We start from the raw sequence: 17,868 nt of genomic DNA, 5'->3' as shown, positions 1-17,868 counted from the left end.
GGCCTCCGCCAGCTCAATGGCCTCCACGAGCTCGTCGAGATCGGTGGGATTCCTCATGCCAGCCGCCTGCCTCAACGCGCGGGGGAGGGGCGCGGAGGAGTCGGTCGATCACCACACGCTCAGCTACCTTGTGTGCGGAGGGACCGGACCTGTCAACAGCCAGTGGTGGGCCAACCGGGTTAGTTCTGCCGCTTGGGCGCGAGCGGGCTGTCGAGCTCGATATGCCCAGTCATGGAACTGCTGCGCCGCACAGATTGGGGAGAGGCCTACTCGGCCCAGGATTTCCTTTTTCACCTCTTCATAGTCCCGGGCTTCTGTCCGCCGTCATGGTGAAATACGCCCGCTGCGCTTCCCCGGTCAGCAGCGGCGCGAGAAGTCTGGCCCACTCGTCCTCTGGCCATGCCTCCCGGATCGCGGTGGCCTCAAACACATTTGCATGTACATCTCCACATCGTCGTGCGCTGTCATTCGCGGCATCAGCTGTACGGCTTGGACACGGGGGTCAGGCAGCGGCGTGCGGTGGGCGGCGGCGCGGAGGGGGGCGAGTTCGCGTTCGGCGTCTCCTTGACGTGAGGCCATGTGCTCCATTATTTGCTGCTGGCGGATGCTCACCTCGGTGAGGTGTTTAAGCAGCTCTTCCATGCCGGGGGGAGGAGCGGCCGCCTGTGGAACCAGAGCAGAGGGAACAAAAAACCAATGTCAACAAACAAAACAAAAAAAAGAAAACAAAATGGGTGACGGTGACTTCCTCAGGGGTCGGTTGTCGGTGTTCACCTCACACTATGCCCGCATTCTCCACCAGTGTGGCGGGGTGAGGAACGACACGACAACCGATGGACGAGAAAATCCCCGAAGGGTGGATTTATTAATAACTTAGTGCTCTGAGTGAAGACGGTGCTCTCCGTAGTGCTCCAACTCCCTCGTGCTCTCTGGGTCTTGAGTGGTGGATCCCGTGCGGTGCTCTCCTGGTGGGGGCTGACGGTCACACGCTGCTCTCTGTGACAGAGGAGGAAAGAGTTAGGCTCTGTGTCGGGAGACATTGCTCACCCTACTGCTTTCCTCCCCGGCTGAAGTAGACGCCTCTTCATGAGCTGCAGGTGCGGCCGCTCAGCCCGTGACGAGCTCGTGCCGGTGATTCCGCTGTGTTGCCAGGGCGACGCTGACGACGGGCGCTCGGGACACACGTCACAATATATATATATATATATATATATATATATATATATATATATATATATATATATATATATATATATATAGTACTGTACACCTGTTACGTTAATTCTGCGTTGAATGTTTCAGGTAAAAAAATAATAATAATAATAAAGGCCTTAAAGGGATAGTTCACCCAAAACTGAAAAAAAAAAAAAAAATCCCTAAAAAGCTTTTATTAGCCATTTTGACCTTTGCCCATTGTCCCTAATATTTAACCCAGAATTAATGCAACAGCTGTACAGCAAAAAAAAAAAAAAAAAAAAAAGTTGCATAAATGAATTCCCAGTTGTTGTGACAATATCAAAATAACCTAGCATATTAATAACTGACTGATAATACTTTGCAAAGCTTTAACCACATATTCAGGGTTGGGAGTAAATTAGGAATCAGCCATAAAAATAAAAAAAATATTAAAAATGATAAACCAGCAATCTGAATATTAGGGGAGATTCACCCCCTGTGGTGGCCCCTCATTGTCTATAGTGATTATACAGTCATGGTATTTTTTGGCTTTTACATATGTACATACTTACGTTTTCATATAGGGAAAGGTTGTACATTTTATAGCAAATGACCTAAATTTAGCTTTTACTGGAATTAAAATAGTATGTAATAGCATAAAATTTAAATTGTGATATATGATTTTTTTTTTAATAAATATGTGATTTATTACAAGCAAATAACACTGAGGTATTTCAGAATTTACTCACTTTGACATGAATTCCAAACCTACTGTGACAGTGCTGAAATAATGTAGCAGTTTAGATTTAGGCTTAGTGTTATTAATAAATAACTATTGATACTCTGCAAGGCTTTTAGCACATGTTTAGGAGTTAGGATTTAGAAATCAGCCACTGAAACTTCATACCGATTAACCACAAATCTGAATATTAGGGCACTTCAGTTCCTTGAAGTCCTGGTCCTCGGGCTCTGCAGGAGTATGCTATGATTTATTGAAAGTCCAGCCCTAATAGGAAATGCCATTGGATTGAATAATCATTTGACATGCCTTGAAAAAAACTTACTGGATGTGTTTGACTTGTTCTGTTTTAAATAGGACCTATAGGCTGACTTTAGCATACAGGAGAAGAGATCATCACAGGCTGAGTAATCACTGTAAGGCGTATTTCCTGTAAGGAGAGAGCCTGGATGTGTTGTTGACTCTCTGATAGCATATACTCTGAAACAGCAATAGCTAGGCTACTGCTTCCTGCCTAATCTCAGCGTAAACTATTGTTGGCTCATTTTTGAGAAGCTTGTGTGAACACCATTATTTGGACTTAATAAAAACATTGTTGTGACTAAAAGTTTGTGGTTTGTTCATTGTAAACTTCAGATGATCAGTGATCAAAGTAGAAACCTATGTGTGACACTGACAGATATATTATTGGACTGTTGAAGTTGAGGACTGCTGCTGCTGTTACTAAACAAAATAGAGAGCGGAAATGAGTCATTCGTTGAAAGAAAGCTTCACGCTCCCATGAGATCTTCCTCTAATCAGTATTATTCCTGAAAGAAAACACCCTTTCAATAGAACAGTGCTATCAAAGAGCAGAGCAACCATGTTAACTGCTTCCTGTATATCCCAAACAAAACCTCATGCAACTGCATCCACATTGTTTTTGAATAGTTTAGGATTTTTAAAGAAAGCTTTATTTTTTTTTATCTATCTATATGAATTATTTTTGCAATATCAATACCATTCTTGTAATCGTTTATTGCATGTACTTATTCATTTATTGCTTGTACATGCATTACTTTTCAGGAAAGTTCGAGTTGACTGCATTCACTTCAATCTGTCTGGTGCCATCTGCTGGACCACAGTTTGATTTACATCAAAAAACTATATTAAATAATGGTGTAGTAGCGTTTCAAGGACTTGTTTGGACGTTTAAAAATGAGATACCTGATATTTAGCCGAAAACTAAAATAATAATAATAAGAAAGTTAAGAGTTGCCTATTTGGGGAAAAGGTAATTTAGCATGATATTGAAGACGAAGAGGAAGAAGAAGAAAAAAGGTTATCAACGAAATAAAATAAAACACAGTCCCACAATAAAATACTATACTATCAAATCTTCATGTTTATATAAAGTCAGCCTGTTCTTTTCACACGCATTCAGTGACAAATGTAAATGAGGAAGTCATTGTATGCCTGCTTTGCAACTGCATAAAATATTAGTATTTTCTGCCATCTTCGTGACTCTTTCTTATGCGTTTCATAAATCATCGTTATTTTTTAGTTGTACATTCATTGGACAAGAAGTAAACGTAACAATAACCTGCATATAAATGTCATTAGGACACAGGCAAAATCCTGGTCGACTGTAAACGGGGCCCTTACTCATTAAAAACCTTTTCCTCGCCTTTCTCTCGCTCTCAGTAGTCGGTGAGGCCGGCGGGGCGGATCCCGTAGTGAATTGGAAGAGAAAATAAAAGCAACACAATCAACGCTTCGGCTTATTTGCCTTCAGACGATTACTTTTCTCCCTTGTGGATATATTGCGCATAAAGGTGAGTACATACATGGATCCAAATCACAGACGTGAACGTTATACAGTAGACCCTGTGATGATTTGGACACCGTTTCAGTTTAAAACGCGGACAATGGGTTGCTATGACACTGTTTTGGAATTGTGCAGTCTAACGTCACTTCTAGCGTTTGTGATGTATCTTTATAATTTTGAAATATTAAAACATACACATTTATTGTACTTCATTGTCATGTTCAGCTGAACGTGCTACTATCAGACAAAATCTCATCTGTATAATTTCGTTATGTAATGGAGTTATACGATTACCTAATTACTTGAACATGTATGAATAATATCTAGCACTTGGTATCATAATTGAAATATTTAGTCGATCTGATTGAAGGAGTAAGTAACTGTTAAATGTGATATGATCGAAAATGAAACCATCATCGATCACCATTTAACTTGTTACATCATGTTCCGCCTTAAATAATGATCATCTCACTGCCATTCAATCGGATGCTTTCAGCATTTTAGTGTTTTATTCCTTTATAACTTGTCCGTTATTCTTGATCAGATGCCCTCGGCAACAAATGGCACCAGGACCGTGAAGTCTGCCAGCCCAGACTTGGGATTTGCTCCCGGATCAATGAACCAAATCACAGCCAGCAACCCGCTGACTGGAACTCAATCAGAGGCCATGAAGCAAGTGCTGGTGGTCCTTGAAAAGAAAGTGCGCAATATGGAGAAGAAAAAGGTACCGGTTTCTCCCTGTGACATGTCAAGTTTAGCATAACTAATATTAGCACAGAATTGTATAGATAAACTATGTTTCTGTTGTCCCACATCCGCACAGAGTTCATTCTCCTCACCCACATCACTCGTGCCTTTTGTGCTCCGTTATGTATTTCACACAAATCTGATCGATCAGAGTTTACATTAATTTCTTATGAATATGTAAGTTAATTAAACGCACATCATCTTTGGATCAAAATGGTGTGATCTGTTGGTAAATGGATAATAAATGGGTTTAATTTGTTATTGGGTAATAAATGGGTTTTATGGGGCACTTTTTTATTTCGGATTAAGTAGTATGATTTTTTGTTTATGATATAGGTTGCTCTGTTTATATGCATTAAAGTCATACTGTATGAACCAACATCTTTAACGTAAAGGTAAATCTCTTAAGTTCATACAGTTGTGCTCTTTTCACTGTTCTGTGCATCGTTAACAACAAATGCTAACCGGCTATCGTTTAGCACATGCTAGCCGTTCAACTTTTGACATTTATTCTATTTCTCTTGACAAATGTATTTACATGATTACTTATTTACCTTCTCTATATAATCCGCGAGTATATTTCTTGTAATGTTTGTTAGTTTCTAAGATCATTATCTGTTTCGCACGCACATGGAGATAAAGCTAACATGGCGTCCTAAAACAGGTTCAGCATGCTAAAAATGGGGAAACTGTAGGCGCAAAAATGCCTTTAAATGCGTTGTTAATGTTTTGGATGGATGCTCTCAGGCTTGTGCTGGTGTGGGTATGTCGAGGTAAATGGGTCAGAGGCAGCTGTGTCCTCAGGACACGCAGTAAGCGCCTTTGGATCCTGCAGGTTTCTGAGCTTCGTAGGAGAAACTTGGTGACAGCGAGGCACATTACTTTTATATTGGTTTATTTTTATTATTAAGGTTTGTGTTTGTGTGTTAAGGGTAGGGGGATAATTATTTTTGGTTTGTGTGGGTTGGGTGGGGGGATCTGGCATTGACTCCGCCTTCATGTTTTTTCAAACCTGTGAAACTATTTTGGAACACAAAAGTGGATCTTAAGCACAATCATAGTTAGACAGTCATTAGTCTCGCTTAGCAAGACCTTCAGACTGAAGGTCTGGAATCTATGGCAGCTTTCTTTGGCCAAGCCCCGCCCATGAGGATGTTTGACCGATATGTCAAACAACCAATCAAAGTTCGTTTCGTTCATCGTCACGATGAGGATTAGTTTATCGTAACGTTGAGTAAAACTCTCGAACATATTTTAAATATTCTATGCCGCAAAATTTAAATATTTCACATACTTTTGAAAATTCAGCGTTTAGCTGATCCTGATAAGTGCTCGTCGTCACAGTTGTAAACACGGTGGCTTTCTTCTTTCGTGAGGGTGTTTGGCACCACAATATCTTTGTTTCTAGGCAGAACGTTAAAGAACGTGACACACGTCTCCCGGAAATCCTGTAGAATTCAACCAATCCCGTGACGACTTCGACACTCCTGAAGTGTTTCCACTTTTGTGTCCCATATGCATCAGACGTTTAGCCAACGGTCCGTGGACGGGACGTCTGAGGCTGAGACTAGACGGTCATGATTTTTGATTTCCATAAAGTGATTAGTGGCTGTCCTTTCTTTTAAGGGATTTATTTAATGAACCGCATCATGTCTTGTATGTCCGGTCTGATTCTGACATTATGCATTTGTGGAAAGTGAACTTGCCATCTCTCACCAACTCTGTGAAATGGAATAATCTCCAGATAACTCAGCCACATGCTGGAGCTTTCCGGAACAAAGTCCTTGCTCTTGATCCACTTTGAATGGGAAATTGGCTATATAATTAAAAATATTATGTACAACAATATTCTTAGTGTTTTTTTTTGTACAGTAAGGATGCATAAAACTGATCAAAAGTGACCTTTAAAAACATGGATAATGTTACAAAAAATCTGTATCAAATAAATGCTGCTATTTCTAACTTTCTAAAACTGTTTTCTAAAAAAGCGGAGCAACCAGATCAGCATTTTAGAATTTTTTTCTGAAGAATCGTGTGACACTACTGGCTAAAAGACTTCTTTCGAAAACATAAAACCTTAGTGACCTTAGAATTTTTAAAGATAATATATACGCACTAATTTGGATTCTTGCTTTTCTGAGAGGCAAAAATATATTTGAATGGCCTGGTTGTATGCTTTATCTCTGTCATATGTTGTTGTGATGACCAATTCAGCTGGATTTTTAGATGGGGAAATTAATACATAAACCTGTGAGACGACTTTATACACTTTATTTTACAGCTTGTTTATTTCTCAAACATATTTCTATTTCTTTGTCACTTCTCTTCTTGCAGAGCAAGCTTGATGACTATCAGGCCAGGAACAGCAAAGGGGAACGTCTCAACCAGGACCAGCTGGTGGGTAAACACTCCATATTTTTGTTGTCCGTTAATTGTTTTTCAGATTCCTGAAATCTGTCCTTTTCTAAAATCAATTTAGGAAGCCCTGTCTAAGTACCAGGAAATAATCCATAACCTTGAGTTTGCGCGGGAACTGCATAAGAGCTTTTTGGCATTGGGTCAAGAAGTGAGTACATGAAAATTGAATTTGCTCTCTTCCATAGCCTGAGGACCTACAGTTTGTTTTTTGTGTTGTGAATGTGTATAGATCTACAACCGAAATTCACTGGAAGGTTTATACGAATCAGTGAGAATGTCTCCCGCAATCTGTTGCTTTGGATAGATCCAGAAGTGTGTTAAGAAAGTGGCACGTCGTGAGCAACTGCAGCGTGAAGAGGTGGAACAGAAAAGGCTGAAACGAGTTCTGGAGCTGCAGTTCCTTCTCGACCGACTTGGGGATGAAAGTGTGCGGCAAGAGCTACTGCAAGGAGCGGGTGGACCTTCACTGCTTACAGAGAGTGACCTTACTTCCCTGGATGAGTTTTACAAGCTTGTGGGGCCTGAACGTGACCAAAACATCAGGTGAAGAAGACTGCCAGTCCTGTCCACACTACTTTACTCCGTTTAGAAATTGCTGGCAAATAGGGCTCGGCGATATATTGAATATTAGCGATAATATCGGAATTAGAGATGCACCGATTGCAATTTTCTTGGCCGATTCCTATTTTTTTGTAAGTGCGATCTACCGATACCGATTTTTGCCGATTCTGATTTTCTTGCTAAGAACTAAAATTGACAGCATGTACAAACAAAACATACTGCTCTGTGACTGGAAAGAAGTAGAAATAACAATTAACTGAAATTGAGTTGCTTTATAAAACAAAACAACTTTAGAAATTGACCTTTTTTCTCTTTTTTTACTTGTCTAACAAAGATAAAAAAAAATCCTATGAATGAACAAAACTGAAGTGTATAATACTCTTCCAAATAATAATAGTGCAGTAAGTGGGTAATAATTGTTGCCAGCATATGTATAGTCAAAATGCTACTTGAGCATTAATGGCAAGTGGTTCCCCTGTGGTTTATTTTAGCCTTACAAGTTTCACAAATAGCAAACTTAGTGTCTTCTACACTCACAGTAAAAAAAACTTCCACGCCAACAACATGTTTGCATTAGGGCTGGGTTTTGACACACATTTCACAATTCGATTCGATTAGATTCAATGCCGATTATTTTGGATATATATCGGGTACAGTACTTGCCAAGTTTTCTCAAGGAGAAAATTAGTCTCAACTAATGCTGTAAAATATACATGAGTCATTTGGTACTACATTATTAAAATATTGAAGGTTAAAATTGACTGATTTATAAGCTATAGCATAAAACTGTTAAAATTACACAGTGAAGTTTTTAAAATAATAAAGTTACAATTGCATAATATTTCTACTTCAATTCGTATTTTTTAAATATAAAAATTTAAATGGTGGCTGTCATAAAAAAATGATGGATTTATTCAAACATAATTTAACCTAAGAACAGTAAAAAATTATAATGAATATGTTAAATGGTGCATATATTTAGCAAAATACTCCTCTCTACAGTTTATTTTTCTAATGACTAATGTGTTTATGGTCACTGAATACGTTTCTGAGGTAAATGTGACGTTGACATTGTTTACAAGTCTTTATATTGACGTCTTTGCGAGGCTGAAATACTGATTGAGTGATTACATGAGACAGGATTGTAAAGTTGTACTCTTTCTTTTAACTTACCATCGGATGTTTAGTCATGACACATGTTTATTTTGAGCTGAAGCTGGTATTAATGTGGAGGATATTATAAGTTCACGCACACCTCGCGCTGCTGCGTCTGTTGAACTGAGGCGCTTCAGCGATCTGTCACTTCACATTAAATGGTGCCAAAACGGCATTTATTGTTTGAATACTGCAATACAATGGACATAAATTGAAACCTGAGACTTTTTCATATTAAAAGCACCAAAGCACAATGCTTATTGCGATTTATTGGATGGGAAGTGCTCTTCAATGTTCCGTCCATTAACAGGCTAGACTAATCGATTCTTGGGATTTAAGAATCGATATCATTCCATAAAAAAAGAGAATCGATTAATAATTTATATTTTGTACCCTGCCCTAGTTTGCATGCAGCGGTGACGTCAACATCACGGCTGCGCTTGTGCTCACAGCCGCATGTAGACTGATCGGCTCAAAATCGGAAAGATCGCCGATCATGCTGAAAATCGTCCGATACCGATCGATGCTCACTCCTTATTGCGGAAGCAACGCCGACGCTGATCTGAAAACACTAACAAGCTGGAGTTTAGCGATCAGAATGAAAGTGTCACTCAACCACTCTGTGTTCTGTCATGAGACCTCGACTGTATTGCTTGCGATTGTGATCGCTGAATAAATGCACTTACTCGACCGCTGATGTTTGAATAGAGGAACATTTTTGAATAGAGGAATTTTACTGTTATATTTACCAGTTTTCATAATCTAGACAGAGAGAGTGCAAAAGTCTTTGGTATTCATTTATATTATACATTTATATATAAGAAATGGCTATGTGCTTCAGCAACTAGCTCCTCATCTAAGAGGGTTTTTAGTGTCGGTGGGAACATAGTTTCATGCCACAGAGCTTCTCTTAAAACCACAGACAGTTGACTTGTGTTCTTAGCTAAAAAACTTGAAAATATTAAAAATAAAATACTTATCCCAGATGCATAGTTTAAACTGTGAATTGCATGCACTAAAAAAGTTGTCAGAATGCACTTTCTGTACTTGTTTTGCACTACTTCAGTTACATATAGGCCTACATGTGTTCATTTAATAAAAAGCAGTAAGTGATTGCTTGGTCTAGATTTTTTTTAACTGCTTAAATTAGCTGTTCAATCTAAACTGTTTTTGTTGTTTTTTTTTTTAATGGGCAAAAGAAATTGTGAAAGAACATGTTTTTTTATTATTTAAATGCAAACACAACTAATTTAAAAAAATTTGACAATATCGAGATATATATATTTTTTTATATATCGCTTTATTTGGGTGAAATTCTGTCTGTCTGTCTATCTATCTATTGTCTCTTTGGTTAATTTAAATCAGATAAGTTTGCTTATCGTTTGGATTGTATGTTCACAATGGGATGCTTTTATCTTACACAGGTTAACTGACCAGTATCAAGAAGCATCACAGCACTTATGGGAACTTTTGGAGGGGAAGGACAAGCCTGTAGCAGGAACAACATGTATGTTGAATGGACTTTGAACTTCTTTTTAGGGTTTTGATAGTTCATAACATCTATTTGTAGGAAGTTTAAAATGAAATTAATATTGGATTTTTATGATTTGTCGATGTGTATCAGCTTTTTCTCTTTTTAAACAGTGATTTTTTTCTTTTCTTTTTTTTTTCCTTTTTAAAAATTAACAAGCATTCAACTGTACAGTAAACTGATTCCTCATCATCCGATTACATTTCTGTGCATGTTGGTACAAGGAGATTTATATTTGCATTTTCAGGAAAAATCACGTAATGTGTTTTGAAAGCTTGCATTGTTTTATTAAAAAGAACCTTTATGGTGATTATAGAATGTTGCATAAATTGGTCGGAGAGTTTTTACCAAAGGTTTACCAAAGCAAGACATAGATACGGGCAAAGGTGGCATATACTGCAGCATTCAGCCATGATGAATGTGCTGACTCAGCAGTGGGTGGAGTGGCATGATCCATGTCCCCTGTCTTCTGTATCAGAGGGTGATCCTGCAGCTGTGTGCTAGGAATATTCCAAGGACACTGACTGTGAAAGATAACTTGATCAATGAGGGGAATCCATAGGTCATGTTAGCGACATGTTAAAAGGCATATTGAAATACTGCTAATGTATTCACAGGATTGCATAATTTGAACTAGTGTAAAAAAAAAAATCTATCACCTACAGTAGCCCTGCCTTAGAAAGCTTCCAGCCTCTAGAACTTTTCTTCAGTGGTGTTCCGTGGCAGATCATGTGGCTCATGGCATATAAATACATCCATTTGCTATGTACCAGCTGGGCTTGTAGTATGCAGTGTAGTGGTCCTCTATAATCGTTTAAGCTTTTCAGTATTTTTTTAATTTTTTTTTTTGTAATGAATTACTTTTTATTCTGCATGGACGTGTTATATTGATCGAAACTGACAGTAAAAACACTTGTTATGTAAGATTTATATATATTTTTTACAGTACGGAAATTTTTTTTGCATGGTTTCCAAAGAAAGAAAATAAAAAACATTAAGCAACGTAACATTTTAACATTAATAACAAATTTTTCTTGAGCACCATCAACATATTAGATTTTTGAAGGCTAATGTAACACTAAAGACTGTTCTGTTTTGCATCACAGGAATAAGTAGCATTTTTAAATTGAAATATTTAACTTGATGCATTTTTGATCAAATGAATGCATCCTTGGTCACACATCTTACTGATCCTAAACATTTGAACAGGAGTGTAAATGCTTGTTTTCAGATAAAGCACTGAATGAGATGTTGGAGCGGGTTTTGCAGAGCGGCTACTTTGACAGAGTGCAGTCCCATCAGAATGGAGTTTGTGTGGAGGAAGAGGAGCAGACAGCTGCTGTGGAAGTGTCTGAAGCAGAGGAGCACCCTCCCGACACGGGTAAAACACTCCTTTCATTTCACATTGCTCAATCGAGTTACTGTCATTCTGAAACTGTTGCAATACAGACTGATGTCTGAAAACTGTCTCCTAACAGAGGGTGAAATGACAGAGTACGCAGAACCCGTTGCAACTGAAGTGACAGAGGTGAGACAAGTTGGTTAAATGCACTTTGTAAAATGCAAGCTTTAAAGGGGTCACGTTTGAGTGACTTGATATGGGAGTTCATTGCCCTATGAAAATGATTTTAGAACTCAAAACTTCATCCCCTATCTATATATTTGAGTTGTTATGTTAGTTCATTGCCCTATGAAAATGATTTTAGAACTCAAAACTTCATCCCCTATCTATATATATATAATATATATATATATATATATTATATATATATATATATAATAATTATATTATATTATATTATATTATATATTTTTTTATTTTCACTTACAATTTGTCTGTTCGGGTCAATGAAGAAAAAAGCCGACTAGCTAAATGCATATTCAGCCTCTGACAGTAGGTGGCGCTTATAGAAAAGTAGAAATACCCCTGTTTGCATGCTACACAAAGTGCTGTGCAACATTGTTTCTTTTCACAAAGAAGAAAGGAAATCAAACAGTATTGCGTTTGTATGTTTTCTTAAAATTCTTCTTCCTGAATGGGAGTCAATGGCAGCCCTATGAAGGGAACAAAGGGAAATGATGAAATTTGGCACACTTGCAGTGATGGTCATAAATACAGGGTTCCCACAGGTCCTTGAAAGTGCTCAAATTTATTTTGTGCAAGAAGTTTTCTGGAAAAAAAATCCATATTATTCCCTCTGGTCCGCTAATGTGTTATTTCGCCAACGCTTTGTGGCCTGTGTGTACTAGTTTGCTTGATTTACATTAGTTACGCTCATTTACTTTGTGTTGTAAGTTATTTTGAAATTGGGGTGAATGTTTTTAGTTGTTTTTGGTATTATTTTTAGAATTTTTAATATTTTTCGTGCTGTTTTTTCTGAATCGCCCAAAATGACGTTTTTGTATAAGAGCACTGCAAGGGACTGTTTTCTTAATCCCGCTCTCCCACTGAATTTCTGACCATTATTGCCCGCTCCCGTGATTTGTGTCCAGTCCCGCCCGCTTCCACAAACATTCTAATATTGAATAATTTTCGTGCATCAGGGAGCATCTATCAATACGCAGAGTATTTAAATCTCTTTTGAATGAGCGCTCGCTGTTCATTTTCACTTCTGTTTACTTGATCATGCGCGCTCTGTGTAAAGTAAGATCAGATATTCGTCAATAATCTCAGGATCTGTTGATCTGTTTCCCCCGTGGGTTAAAGGTTTCAAATGTTACTTAAATTACATTTGACTGAAATGCTTGTATTGAAACATTTTGCATTCTGCCTATGATAAAACTGCTCGATGTTAAGTTTTGTGAAGGAGGGCCACTGGTAGGAAGCTTTTTAGCTGTGTTTATGATCAAGAGGCATAACAGTAACTGTAAAATATGTATTTTGGATATGGAAAAGACATTTTCAGTTTTGATATTTGGGATATGGTCATTGCACTACTTTAACCACCAACCAACCACACCCCTGCCCCCCCGCACCCACTGTCCTCTTTTTGGAAAACTAAAATATGGTCACCCTACATGACGTTCATACACGCAGAAGACTACTACGATGTTACCTCAACGTTTGACAGACACACGGTGAAATTAATGTTGAATTGCTTTGCTTGTTAAGATAATGTAAACACATGAGGTAAGAAAAAAGACTTTTTTGCATAGTTGTTTGAGACATGAAAACTGTAATAATGTATCTTACAAGATAACACATCGTAACCTCGCTCTCACTTGAAATGTGTCCCCACATCAAGTCCTTGAATTTGAGGGTATTGAACCTGGAATTACTTTGAAAGGTCCTTGATTTTGAAGTTAATCAAGGTGTGGGAACCCTGAAAATAGTGATCTGACCAACTTTGGAGTCTCTAGGACCAACTCTATAGCGCCACCAGCAGTTTAAATATTCAACATTCAAATGCTTGTAACATTTAAACCCTTTTTTCTAGAAAAATCAAACTTGCTCTCCTCATGCTGATCACATTTAATAGCTAACATTAAGACTCCGCCCATTACAGTAGTGGCCATTTTGAAAAGTACAGTATTTAGTTTTTCACTACTCCCAAATAATTTGTCCAATTCTTACGAAAATTGGCAGATGTGAAAAGTAAAGTACAGCTGTTTTTGGTGCAAAACATTTTACAAAAGTTGACTTCAGGGACATAATGAATGTGTACAAACTCTATAATTGTATGATCTTGCTGAGGGGTAAATTTCTTCTTGATTACCAATAATTTTCTTAACCTTTTGTCACTTTTCTCTCCAGTTTGTAAATAGGCAGTTTGTTTTGGAGAGCACATGCAGTACTGGCGAGAAGGAAAGCGAGGAATGGAGTGTGGAGACGGAAGTAAGCTGCTCTAGAAATTGTATCGTTTGTGTTGGTGCTGGGGCTGTTTAAGAGTTTTATTCCTCCAACAGAGAATTGAATTCCTCCACGGGTCCTTCCATAAATGGGAAGCTCAATAGGCTCTAATATGTTTTTCATTCAAAATTTGCTCATTCTAAAATTGATATTTTTGTATATGTACATATGTATAAATGTATGTACTTTTTTGTATTTAAGATTACATTGTTACAGTATATTACACGTATACATTCTGTAGTAGTTTATACTACAAACTTTATTATTCTATCATAAGTAACAAAAAAAGTCATATCGCTAATTTTATTTTTGTCTACCCCATTATTTGCACTGTATATTGAATGTATTGAGCCTCTGTGAGAAGAATGAAACCTGTTTTTGAGTACTTTTGTCACATTGCATATAGTAATAGAAGGATTCCTCATAATAGCTTTTTTTTCATTCATTTTTCCTCATAATGGATTGTTTTTTTGATTATTTTTTTGAAAATTCGTATGATGAATTTTTTTTTAGTTTTTTCTGTTTTGTTTTGTAATAGTATATTTTTTGAAATAGGTAGCTGAATCACCCAGGACCTGCGGCATATTAGGCTCACATCGGCTGATAAAATCGGCAAAATGATATATCGGTCGGGCTCTAGTGTCTACCACTAGATTAGTGTGTAATTCTAAAACCTATTGGATCGGTTACAGGTGGTTAACTCCATGCAGCCGGTTCAGACCACCCCCACCCCTGTCGTCCCAGAGCCCCATCCTCTGACCACAGTAACTCCAACCCCCCCTTCAGACCCTGTGGTTAGGCAGCAGGTGGTTCAGGATCTCATGGCACAGATTCAGGGACCATACAACTTCATGCAGGTGTGTTTTTTTTTTTTTTTTTTTTTTTTTTTTTTTTTTTGCAGATGTTTTATTTGGCATATGTTTGTATGCATACTAAATGCTCTCTTCGTTCCCAGGACTCTATGCTTGATTTTGATGGACAGATGGATCCGGCAATTGTATCAGCACAACCTATGAAACCAGTCCCTAGTATTGAAATGCCACAGATGGTGTATCAACCAGGTATGTTCATATTTCCAGCACATGGTCATTCAGTTAGCTTTATAGGTTAAGCAGTTCAGATCGCCCTAACGCTGCTGGGCTGTTGGTTTCTCAACCTACAGCTCACCCCGAGTCTCGTCTTGCCCAGCCTCCTGCTGCTGGCGTTCAGCCTGAACCCACACAAGTGAGTGTAGCCAAGTTTTTCTGAATGGAAATTCATTTTCTGAACTGTCTGGAAAAGAAAGGTGAGAGTATACTGTGTAAAGATTAGTGTGTGAATTTGCTTTGTCTGCAGATCCCCATGGTCTCTCCATCACCAGAAACCTACTCAACACCGCCCCCTATATACCAGTCTCCTCACGCGGCTGATCCCCGACCACAGACAGACTCCATTGATCCTCTCCAGGCAAGTTGTCAAGCACCCAATCCTTTCATGAATACATTGAGTTCTCCAACTTATTTCTGTGAAGCTAGAATACGAGTTTTCTAATGTAACCAAAAATGTACTAGTAATTACAAATCAAGTAATTCGGCAATCAAAAAATTGCTTGTCCTCCGTAGGCCTCCATGTCCCTGACAGAGCAGCCGCCTCAATCTACGGTGCTCCCTCCTGCCTCCCAGACCCAGGTGATCCAGCCCGGATCCAAACCCTTGCACAGCAGTGGCATCAATGTCAACGCAGCCCCATTCCAGTCCATGCAAACGGTAAGATGCTTGAATGAAAATGACTAGCTTTTAGAAACACTTTATAAATCAGGAAGTCATCTGTTCATCTGAAGAAAAAGTCATTGTATCTGGGATGGTATGATGGTGTGTACAGGAGGAGAATTCTCATATTAGAGTGAAGTATTCCTTTTACAACACGCAAACTTTGTATGCTGTTATGTCTATGATTTAATATTACATGTTCACTTATCCTCAATCTGTTCTTCCTGACAGGTGTTCAACCTTAATGCGCCTGTCCCACCAGCTAACGATACAGACTCAATGAAGCAGGCCAGCCAATACCAGAATAGCTACAGCCAGGGTTTTAATAACCAGACGCAGCACCCTGTGGAGCATACAGACATGCCGCCAGAGCAGCTCCAATCCGGTGAGGAAAATCTTCAGAATCCCTCAGAACATATTTGAATACCCACAATATAATCACATGTGTATAGTCAGAACTTCTCAACATGTGGCTCATGAGAGCAAGCAGCCGTGGAGCTAATAAAAACTTATATGATTTCCTATGGCCTGCATAATGCTGTTTAATTCAGCTGTTTTGTCCCTGTGTTAACAGTAGTTGGTGCCTTCCATTCTCAAGACCAGTCACTCCCTAACTCTACTGGCCCCCAGCCCATGTCCCAGCAGTCAGGTGGCCAGGGCAACGGGTTCAGCCGCCAGACTCAGTCCTTCTACAACAGCAGAGGGATTTCTCGTGGAGGTCCTCGTAACTCGCGTGGTATGATCAATGGCTACAGAGGAACATCCAGTGGTTTCAGAGGTACAGAACGACATTGTGTTTGGAGCAGTCATAGATGGTGATTTCCATTCGATTATCATTTGAAGTCATTGATGGATGAATCATTCGAGTTTTTGCATTTATTTCAGGAGGATATGACTCTTATCGCCCAGGGTTCTCCAACTCCGCAAACTCTGGATATGGACAAACCCAATTCAGTACGCCGCGGGACTATTCCAACAACTATCAGCGGGCAAGTTCAACTTTTGATACTAGAGTGAGAATAGTGAGCTTCTCTCTTTATCGTTTGAGCATTGGTCTCAACATACTGTTGTGACGTTGACATTTGTCCGTTATCTTCTCTTTAATCTTTTTATTTGTCTCTCCACAGGATGGTTACCAGCAGAACTATAAACGTGGTGCTGGCCAAGGGGCTCGAGGGGTCTCTCGAGGAAATGCTCCAGCTATGCGGTCTTAAGCCTTGTGAACTAAGCTTACATCTGGACCACAGTGAACATTCAGATACTGAAGTGCATTTGTCCTGGCTGTTTTTTTTCCCCTTCTATCACCTTCCTGGAATTGATCGGACTGCGTCTACCCTGTTATGTTAAAATGGAGAAAATGGTTCAATGATTCAGAAAGCAAGCTGAAAAAAATTGTCAAGATTTTAAAACTACCCTGTTTCTAACAGATACCTGTGAACTTGAAAGACTTAATTTATTTTTGGAAGGAAATAAAACTCACATCTGCCACAGCTGGTCCTCTTTCTGCCCCACTGTTCTGTTCACACTAATTTGTTTTAGTTCTAAAATGTTTCTTTTAGTACATGCTCCCCACACTCAGTTTATAAAGTGATATTGCTTCAGGAGTTTCAATAAAGATGTGTTGCATTAAATGCTGAAGTGCTGTTTGAGTATTTCTTCCCCCCCCCCCCCCCCCCCCCCCCACCCCCCCCCCCCCCCCCCCCCCCCCCCCCCCCCCCCCCCCCCCCCCCCCCCCCCCCCCCCCCCCTCGAGTAATGATTACGATATCAAGTCCAGACATATTTGGCTTTATTGCATGTCAATATATTCAATCAATCTAAAGGACCTTAGAACCACTGCCATTTGGTTGCAGTCTTTAGAAGACACAAACCTGCACAATATGCAAATGTTAAAAGTAAATTCTCTATTGGAGTTGCAATAAGTTGTAAATAAGAAGTGGTCTTAAACATCTTACAAACACTGAGGATTCTCTGCTCTATGATTGGCACTCCTTTTCTATACTGCCTCTATATGAGTCAAATCACTGCTAATGTAGGTACAGTTTATGACCACTGGTGATTTACAGAACAAAAGTTATGTTGAAGACTATAAAGAAAAAAAAGACTTATAGGAAACATGGCTTTTAATGAATCTTGC

At 38.9% G+C, this 17,868-nt stretch overlaps 1 protein-coding gene across 4 annotated transcripts; it reads left to right on the top strand.

The window, feature by feature from the left end:
* Nucleotides 1-3,574: 3,574 nt before the first annotated feature.
* LOC109109079 (caprin-1-like) lies at nucleotides 3,575-17,363 on the top strand. 4 transcript variants are annotated; one of them, XM_042775146.1, is made up of 18 exons: nucleotides 3,575-3,729; nucleotides 4,267-4,446; nucleotides 6,804-6,866; nucleotides 6,949-7,035; nucleotides 7,192-7,430; nucleotides 10,028-10,110; nucleotides 11,366-11,515; nucleotides 11,613-11,662; nucleotides 13,889-13,969; nucleotides 14,677-14,841; nucleotides 14,940-15,045; nucleotides 15,147-15,208; nucleotides 15,320-15,430; nucleotides 15,586-15,729; nucleotides 15,964-16,117; nucleotides 16,310-16,510; nucleotides 16,618-16,721; nucleotides 16,860-17,363. In XM_042775146.1, exons 2-18 carry the CDS (start codon nucleotides 4,267-4,269, stop codon nucleotides 16,944-16,946), a joined length of 2,067 nt encoding a protein of 688 aa, XP_042631080.1. In that variant the 5' UTR covers nucleotides 3,575-3,729; the 3' UTR covers nucleotides 16,947-17,363. The 4 variants fall into 4 exon arrangements, with proteins under 4 accessions (XP_042631080.1, XP_042631078.1, XP_042631079.1 ...); XM_042775144.1 differs by having other exon boundaries at nucleotides 16,618-16,745; XM_042775145.1 differs by having other exon boundaries at nucleotides 16,307-16,510.
* Nucleotides 17,364-17,868: the final 505 nt, after the last annotated feature.

The sequence above is a fragment of the Cyprinus carpio genome, chromosome A18 (assembly GCF_018340385.1).
Source record: "Cyprinus carpio isolate SPL01 chromosome A18, ASM1834038v1, whole genome shotgun sequence".
NCBI classification, from domain to species: domain Eukaryota; kingdom Metazoa; phylum Chordata; class Actinopteri; order Cypriniformes; family Cyprinidae; genus Cyprinus; species Cyprinus carpio.
The sequence above is the reverse complement of the archived record's forward strand: the minus strand, read 5'-3'. Positions and strand labels throughout refer to the sequence as shown.